Below are 9777 nucleotides of genomic sequence, written 5' to 3'. Positions count from 1 at the left end.
TTACCCCTGTACAACGTTTCACTAAAATATAAAATCATAACACGTTGTGTGCCCGTGCTAGTTGTTTAACCTATAAGACATTGTATTGAATTGTCAAAAGTACTCATGTAAAATCATGATTGAGAATCGATTTTGATTCGAAGTTGACAACATCAATTAATGACGAAAAATATGAATATTATCGACGAAATGAGTGATGAAAAAGTATAAATTGATAATTTAAATAAAGTCTTTCTGTATTTGGAATATTTAACATGTTTTATAAACAATATAATGTTATGTCTAAAATAGCTAAAATTGTTGTTGAGGGTTTTGGATTCTGCTCTTTTCTGTTGTTATTCTATTTTTACTCTTTTGAAAGAAGTAACTGAAAGGACAAGAGTCAAGGATGCTAAGGGCAACTAGGGTATTTTTGACGCTGTTCTTGTTCTGAAAATCTGGTACATTTATTTATTTAAAAGTAAATGCTTACAAGAAAAGTTACAGAAAGGAAGTAAATGTATTTCAATAATTTTGCGTTTAAAGGTTTCCCCTGGAATCTTTCTTTAAATCTAAGACACTTCTTTTCCTTGTTTAATTGAAGCGTACTCACGCAATACTTGTATTCTGTTGGTCCCAAGGTTATCTGGTTCCTTTTTCTTTTTATGGTAGGTCCCTCGGTCTTCCTGCTTTCTTTCGTTACCAGTGTTAGATAGGTTTAACTCTATTATAACTACTCGACCAGTCAGGAACGTTCACCCACTTGAATTTAATTTATGTGTTCGTGTTTTGGAAATGTTTATGTTATATAATTTAGGCTTAATTAAGTCCCTCATAATGAGAATGTCCACACAGCACAAATTGTAAAACCTCTTATCTGTATGAGGTACCGCGAGCCTGAAGTTAGGAAGATTTTCCCTGATTGACCAAATCCGATAGTCATCTACTAAGTTTTCGATGAGTTACCACGCACAAGCTTAATAGTTTCAATAAGAGGTTGTATGGGAAGGATTAGTTTTTCAGATCAAGTCCCGGTATCACTCCACCAAGGTTTTAGCAACTACGCGTATGCTTCCAGACTAACTTTACCAATCAATTTTTGGGAGTTGATCGCGTTGGAGTTGGTTTTTGGCTCGGTTTTTCATTGGTGGAGTGATTTGACCTGATCTCGTTTAAATTCTCGCGGGTGGGGCAGTTTGTTGGTTCAGCGCTTTTAGCGCTGCCAGCGTTCCACTTGTTGCTGGCCCTGCCGGCTCTGCCGTTCCCACGGCCCATTTCTCATCAGACCGCTTGGCGTAACAGCTGACTGTTCGCCGGTACACACTTTTTTTTTAAACGTTAAGCAATTCAGCGTTTGCCCCAAATTCTTTTGGACATTACAATAAATTGATAAACAATATTAATCTCTTATTTATCACTGTGGACTTTGATTTTCTTTATTATTATGCTTGTGCATTATTACGTTATGGATTGTGCAATTGTTGAACGTAATATTAGTCATTTGTTATTGCAATTTTGAGATTTTGGATTTGTTCGTTCCATGTGATTGAAGACATGGGTCTGATACGATGAATGTTTCTCCGGTATCATGGACCCGATATCACAAACTGCCTGGGTGGACCATCGCATCATAATCAAACTCTGCAAAACCATTCAGGAATAGCCTTCTTCAATTGAAGAAGTATCGCGTACCATGTCTGGGAATTCTAAGGGGGGTCCTGAGAGGCAAGCATTGGAAAAGGAGAAATTGAAGTAAAAACTACAGAAAGACCTTGGAAGGTGGATAGATGGCTAAGAAATTCAAACAGTGCAGGCATTGGAGAAATTCTGTCTTTAGACATGGGCCATGCAGAGGGACCTATCGCACGATAGGCTGGATTTGAGACTGAGACAAAGCTTAGGGAGGTGGATTGATGCCTGGGAGGCTCGTGCAGACGTAACTAGACAGAAGTTCCACATCAATGCAGAAGTCTTTACCTGAGAGACCACCTCGAAGGAAGTGCAGCGAGAGCGGAGATAGGGTAGGCGCCCAATCGCAGTCTGAGCATTATAACTACGTAGAATCCAATATGGCTTGACTTGGGTCATTGACCAGCAAGGACGCTCAGAAAACAGCATATCATGGTACGAGAGTGACACAGCGTTGAGCCAAGGGAGAACCTATATTTAATCGAAATTAAGTTTACGATATCATTAAACAGACAACAAATATCCCACCCGACGGGAAACGAACGTTGGTGGCGGAGGGGGTAATGGTTATCAGGCTAAGAACTCGATGTAAAAAATGGATATCAAGAACAAACAGAGAATCCTGCGAACGCTAGCCGAACACGACTTATGGCTGGACGCGAATCTCATTGCTAGGGAAGCGGAGATAAAAAACGAACGTCAGGTAGAGTTTTTCACAAGAGTAGGTTACGCCAAGCTCACTAGCAGCAGCGAAAAGGTCCAAGTCCGCGATGAGAATAGGGGCAACTTCAAGCAACATCCACTGAGGCAGCCTGTTTGTGGACTGTTCGTAGAACTTTGTAGGCATGAAAAACATCTGCCTGGAGGTATCTTAGTGAGTTGGATTTGGTGCTGCTGCAGGGACCTGAGTAGAGGAAAAGAACACAAAAAGGTGACAGCAGAGACTAAACAGAAACTATGTCTGGAGGGTAAAGGCAGTAACTCGGGTTCATTTGAGAGGCAGACTTTTAGCAGGAATTTTGGTGAGAGTCAGGAAAGCCTATAAAGCGGATCGCCTGGGACTCCACGTAGACAAAAATGTGCAGTCTACTATGCTGCAAAATCAGGCGGACTACTCTCAAAACCCTGAAGGAAAAATCCTGGTCTACTTCTATTCTGGCATACAATTCGGCCTGCTAATATCGTCAGTAGAACTACGGATTATAACGGAAGGAGAAAAATTATATTAGTTGGGAAAGGACGGTTTCAATAGTAGCCTTGGTACTAACCAACGGGCGTGAGACTCGTGGGTATAAAATCTGGATGTGCTATTTGAGTTAGCCACACATCGTCACAGAGGTAGTCAGGAGGAGTTGAGCAGCTGACAGGTTTGCAGTTTGTATATGACTAGCAGCGGATAAGCGGGGAATGGTGACTACGCCTGATGAGCAACTATTGGTCGCCAATAAGACGAAGAGAGAAGATTTCTCAGAACAATTTTTTTTTCTAGTAGCGCTCTCATTTTTTTGTTTTCATTTTTTATATGAACTCAATGCTTGTAATTATTATTTAATACTATAAAACATACATACATGTGCAGTCTGAGGGACTGAAATTTATCCAATACTCAAATCTACTCATGTTACTTTAATCTGTGTATAATCCTGATCTTTCAAAAATGTTAAAGGCCGAATAGATTATATATCGCAGTATGAATAAATCAATTTCAATTATAAAAAAATGGACACGTACATGTAGACATGAACAATATTTATTTAGCTTTTCGTCAATTTTGGTAAAATTTGTGTATAAATACACTCCTCCACATGTTCGCATTCCCTCCACGTTTGCCCCGACCGCCACGGTTGCCCCGACCTCCACGGTTGCCCCGAGCGCCACGGCTGCCCCGACCTCCACGGTTGCCCCGACCTCCACGGTCGCCCCAACCTCCACGGTTGCCCCAACCTCCATGGTTGCTCCGACCTCCGGGATTGTCACGAAGACCACGGTTTCCGTCCAGAGTAAATCCACCACTCTTCAGCCACCATTCGCGTCGCTTGCGCCCCCCATTTTTTCCCCGACGACGACGTGAGTTTCCTGAAAGAGTAAAACCAAACTAGTACGGAATAAAGTTACTTGAATCGAGAAGCAAAAACCAGAACAGAAGTAAGAATGACATACCGAGAACGTTCTTTCGGGACATGAATCTGAAGACAAATAAGGAAGGTCGAAAACAAGAAATCGGGTATATTCATCAAAGAATCAAAGTTGATTGAAGACATTGAACGTTTTTTCTACGAAATTGTTTTGAAACATTCGTATTGTTGTTGCTTTTTATTTTTTAAGCAACTCATAAATTATTTAATAGAAACTTTTGAAAGAGTGTATTTGGCCGCTGCGAAGAAAAATGATTTTCTGGTGGGTAATAGGTATCAAGACAGGTCACAGGTAAGTTCTACTTTCATATTCACTAGTAAAATGATATTCGACGCAGTATCGCTCGATGTTTGTTGCCACAAAGGTGGTTAACGACTCTTTGAACTCGCGTTCGCCCCACTTTAGGACCAAAAGTAACTGAGCTTGGCTCGTATTGGTCCAAACGTGAACATTGAACTACATCCCAATTTACTATTCCATTATTAATCCACCTTGAACTTTTGGGACATTTTGAAATGAGATAGTAGAAATACCCAAACCAATTTTTATTTCATCACTCATATGATTCACGTGATATGCATTTCTTCACCTCTAATCGAATTTATAGGAGGGAAAAATAAAGAGTCAGCTTCAATATTGGCTGTCTTCCGCAGCATTTACAGGTACACTCCTAGCCTCACTATTTGTACCTATTACCACGAAGCTACCGCATGATTGCTACTTTTCGTGAACTCGAATCATCCGTATATAATGTAAGCGGCTCGTCACGCAACCTCGTATTCACCAGAAATCGTTTTTTCTTTGTTCCGCAGGGCCAAAATATCATATTTGAGCACAGTGGCAAAGTATAGTATTCAGTGCGGCGGAAAAATCTAAACATTATTCCAAAATTTTTCCAAATTCCATTGCAACAAAGTTATACACCAGTAAGCTAGTGATTCTGAATGCGACAGATAGTATAAAAAATATTGAGAACGTTGATTTTGTCCACTTTTTCATTCCTAAAATAACGTTCCCGGATCAAGTGAATTTCATGATTTACCCTCTCCATTTTTCAAATCCCCACTATTCCCATCCTCATCCATTGTGTTATGCCCCTTCTCCTCATTTTCTTCGTCCTGAGTCCCGCTCGCACCATCTCCATCGTCAGCATGGTGCTTCTGCAGCTCTCTCAATTTGCGAAGCTCTGTCTCCATCTTCTGGTGCTGCTCTTCCAGATCTTCCAATCTCATTCTCAGCTCTTCTGCACTGTCTATAAAAGTATATTAATATTGAAAAAAAGTATGAAAAATATAAACAATGCTTTTAAAAAAAAATTCAACGCCTTCTGTAGAAAATTGATGAGATTTGAGTATTTCATTGGAGTCGATTCGAATTCATAAACTTCTCTTTTCAGTCAATATAAAATGAAACTAGCTTAGTCGCAGAGTTGCCAGATGTTGGTTTTTTTGATTAAATACAGGGTGTCCCAAAACCCAACGTCCAAACTTCAACCTAAAATTAAGGGGGAGGGGGGGGGGGGGGGGCCACCCTGTTGAGTCACAAGCAATCAAGTAAAGTCGATGACGCAAATGGTTGTCACTGTTCAAATTATGTAGTTGGTATTTCTTCATCTCATCTTCTGCGCATGTCCATAAGTAGTGTACACAACATTGTTTCGTCTCCGGTTATTTTGATTTTTTCTGCTTTGGGTCGTTTTCTTGCATACTCGTTGCATGCGCTCTATTGTAACCGACGTGTGGAGCCCGGCCAGTACTATCAGCAGATTTTGCTTCAATCGTTCTATCAAATAGTACCCCTACTGCGAATAATGAATTGTTCTGGAACGGTATTGTGGCTGCAATCCTAGCCCAACTGGAAGCTATGGATGCATGCTCGAGGACGTATGAAGAAAATACGGAGACAAGGATGGCAAAATTTCCAGCTGAAGTTACGGCGAGGCTGACAGCAGTTGACAGGCCTTCAGCCCTTGTTCAGCGCATCGACACAGTGGAGGATGATGTGGCGGAATCGGGAGCATGTCTGGTTGCTTGAAACTGAGCATCGGTCACTGCGTGATGCGGTGACTGACATCAGCATTGGTGGAGCAGCTGGGAAAATATCTGTTGCTATAGCAGCCAGAGTGGGCACTGCTAACAACTCGATGAGAGAGCTTGTAACTGTATTGCCAACACTAATGCGGAGAAGACTGTGCTCTTTCCTGATCTCCTCATGTTGGGAGTCTGTTCACCCGCGGGAGCTGACCGTAGAGCACTTTCTCTTGCGGTTTTAGGAGTCGTGTGGCCCACCGTAGTCTATGGTGATATTGTGACCGTTCGTCCTCTTCACCCTGAACGAGTATCGGCTACTCCTATTTCTGCTACGGCTAATGTTGCTGAATCCTCACTAGGGTCAGACACTGCTAGAGATGTGGGAAAGATGGCTATTCTTTTTGTCACTCTGTCGTCTGGTGATCTGGCCCATGAGCTTATCCTCACGTCGCAGAAAACTGCACAGCTCGCCACAGGAATGGTTTACGTATCTGTATATAGAGAAAGTCAAGCATTTTCTCAATACTCGTCCTTGGTTCCAAGTCATCGCCATGATGGAGACTTTGTTCCCTTGTTGATGATGACCCTTGATGGTTATGCGCTCTACAGATGTGATCGAAATTTCCGGTTACTGCGAAGGAGGTAATCGATGCCAATAGGGATTTCTCTTCCGAGACTAAGGGGTCTGATGGGATCCCGAAGTCGGTGATCACCGCTTCTCTGCCTTCTCTGACAGGATTTTTAGTCCAGATTTACAACATTTTATTTTTATGGCTTTTCTTCCTTCAGGATGGAAGAAATACTGTTTCGTTGTGGTTGGTAAGATTAAAAACCCGTCTGTAGTGAATGACTGCAAGTCATTTGCCTTATTGTGCTTCCTTTCCAAGGTCTTGGAGAGACTCGCTTCCTTCTTTTTGGATATGTTGCCGAGCGCTCGATACCGGATTCACTGCAGACCGGTTCCCGCCACCGTAATGGCACTCAGAGTGCTGTACTCAAACTGTCAAATGATATACGCACTGTCACTGATAAATGACCGCCGACTATGTTTCTCCCACTTAACTTCAGCAAAGTTTCACCGAATATTCTCCTTCTGAATAAGCTGAGCGGTTACGGGTTCTCTCAAATAGCTATTAGGTGGATAGCGCTGTATCTCTGCGGCCCGCAGTCTACAGTAGGAGGTACGCGTAGTAGGTTCGCCGCTCGTCCATTCAACAAGCGGGTACCGCACGGGTTACTTCTTGGCCCCCTATTGTGCTTCCTACCAGATGAGTTGGAGAATGCTACCCATATAATGAGCGAGTCCGTCGCTGCGTCATGGACTGGGCTTCCGTAACTCTCTGCGGCTTGCTGTTGCTGAAACTAAAATGATAGCCTATCATTTTCGGGTCTGATTTCTATGTTAATGACGTCCACTCTCTGTCTGATCTGTCAACTGACGTTCGAGGAGCCAATATCAAGTTTGATTCTTCTATTCGTGGTCTGGATGAGCTGCTCGATAGTGCTATCTTGGAGGCAGCATGTGGCTGTGATGACAGAAGTCCTTCCGTGCGAGTCCCACTCTGCGTGTTCCCTCTCGTGGATTACTGCTGCCTTACATATGGGTGTTTTTCAGAAGAGATGTCTGCCAAGATTCAACGCCTCATCAACATGGGGATTAGATACTTCTTTGAGGTGAGGAGGCAGGAGCACATCACCCCTTACCGTCTCGGCGTTGGCTGGATGACCTATAAGTCTCTCTATCTGTCTTTAACCGGCTTTTTTTGCCAGTGTTAAGGGGCGTGTCTCAATATTTTTGCTTAATTTTTGCGACGCTTTCTTACAACTTTATTCTGAAAATCTGCGAGCTTCTCTTGGATTTCATCGTCTTCTGTTTTGCACAATATAATGTACAGTAATAAACTTTAATCAATCAATCAATGCGACAAAAATCCCCATCTGCCAACCCTACTTAGTGGGTCTTTAGTTGTCTCTCTAAATTGTCGAAAAAAGGCACCGTTTCTGATATTTCATAAGAAAAAAATGGCTGATACGCAATTGATTCTCCAATTTTTTAATACTTACCCTCCCGGCTAGCCTCATCCATACTTCAGAGATACTGGAAAAATCAGATATCATCAAAATAAAATAATAATAATATCATTTCAATTATTGCAGAATCTCTGGCAACTAACGATATTTGATAGATAACTAATCTCATAACTATTGTCCTTTGTGTACGTTTTGAAACACGATTAGTGTTAACCGTTTTAAACTGGAATTAATTGAATAATAATTTTGAAAATCAAATTAGCATACTTACAGAAATCTGCTCCGCTGAACCCACAAACGACAAATCGTTTTGATCAATTTTATCCATGTTTTATCACACATACAACAAATGAAATATTGGACTACCAGAATGTTTGATACTATCGATACAATCGATAAAATCGATCAGCCTCAGAAAAAATGAAGCGAAAGATATCCTATCCCATTGACTGTCCAATTCATGTAATGTTGAATTGAAAAATCATCAAATTTCCGTAATCTTTTCTTTCATTCAGTTTTTCTTTACTCTTATGTATTAAAGGGCCCTCATTTCAGCATCTGGGTTACTGAAAATAATTGCATATGGGTGATATTTTTTTCCACGAAAAACATCCAAAAATTTATGAACTGATGTCGAATAGTTGCACTGTTCATAAATCGCATTGGAAATCATCCCATAATCACAAGTATATTTAAAAAAATGATTTTGCACATTAATAGAAGGATCTAGTTATATTTATCTAACGGATTCGGATGAGGATTTTTTACTTATTGGTTCATCGGAATCGGGCATTCGTTAACAAATACCACAATATTATGTCATTCAACTACTAGCCGATTTTTCCAGTATTTAATTCAATTTCACATTTCTATTGGATTCGATACGCATTCCATTGAATTAAAATAATTAAAAGTTAATATCAGTAAAAACACAATCGCGTGAACTAGGGTTTTTAGTTGACGCGAACCGAAGACCGTTTGACGTAACCGATGATTTGGTGATATTTACCGAATCGTAGTTGACTCAACGCCCCATGTAGTGCACGCCAGCCGGCACGCGAATCATTAAATAAAATTGAATGAATAGTGACATAATAAACAGAAATAGTTGAAGTTCTACGAAAGTGAAACCTGTTGGAAATTTCGGAAAAATTAATTGGTAAGTACAGTTATTTTAAATTCGCGAATAAATGCCTTTCATGTCGAGTTTTCCGCCACGTACATAGAAAAAATTTAAAAAATCACAAAAAAATTTTGTGAAAAAATGGCACCAAGTCGACGTGAATCTGATCGCCTCCAAGACAGAAACAAGGGACAATTACTGAATAGTTGAAATCACACAGTAGGCGAACTGATTATGATATAATCTTATTTTAAAAAAAAACATGGAAATATTAAAAAATGCCAAGTTTATGCTGACAGCGTCAACTAGGACAATTTTCCGCAGTTTTAGTTCCGATTGGAAAATCGATTATTGTTAATAAAGGCTTTTGTCAGTCTGGCTGTAAGACAGTGTTTTACGGCTGCGTTGCTTTGCTTCGCGTCCACGAAATGCTGACTACGGCTGTTATGACAAAAAATAGTGGGCGTCATACGGACAAAAAAAATTTGTCGACCAATATGATTGTTGCAAACCTCATCTTCGCTAGAAAATTTTTTTTCGGCCTAATGACAAAATATACTGTTTCAAACCCCGTCCATAGGAAATTGATTCGGAAAAAAAGTCAACTTGGCCATCACACTGACGGGTACCCACTCTCCTCATACCGGTATGATATTTGACGTTCATTGGTGAATAGGTTAAGTACACGTCAGGTATACGGAATGCAATTGTTGATATAATAAGCTGAATCAAATCTCAATAGTTTTGGCGTTTTGCCAATTAGCGTGCGAACTCTAGCTTTGTCAATCA

General features: G+C 40.7%; 1 protein-coding gene across 1 annotated transcript; it reads right to left on the bottom strand.

The window, feature by feature from the left end:
- Positions 1 to 2757: 2757 nt before the first annotated feature.
- LOC105272448 (nacrein-like protein C1) lies at positions 2758 to 7920 on the bottom strand. Its single transcript, XM_011314599.1, has 4 exons — positions 7899 to 7920; positions 4847 to 5056; positions 3559 to 3744; positions 2758 to 2861 (listed from the first exon to the last, which is right to left on the bottom strand). The coding sequence occupies exons 1-4, from the start codon at positions 7918 to 7920 to the stop codon at positions 2758 to 2760; spliced, it is 522 nt and encodes a 173-aa protein (XP_011312901.1).
- Between the last annotated feature and the right edge of the window lie 1857 nt (positions 7921 to 9777).

This window comes from Fopius arisanus, unplaced genomic scaffold (assembly GCF_000806365.1).
Source record: "Fopius arisanus strain USDA-PBARC FA_bdor unplaced genomic scaffold, ASM80636v1 scaffold00176, whole genome shotgun sequence".
Taxonomy (NCBI): domain Eukaryota; kingdom Metazoa; phylum Arthropoda; class Insecta; order Hymenoptera; family Braconidae; genus Fopius; species Fopius arisanus.
This window is presented reverse-complemented; position numbering and strand designations above follow the sequence as displayed.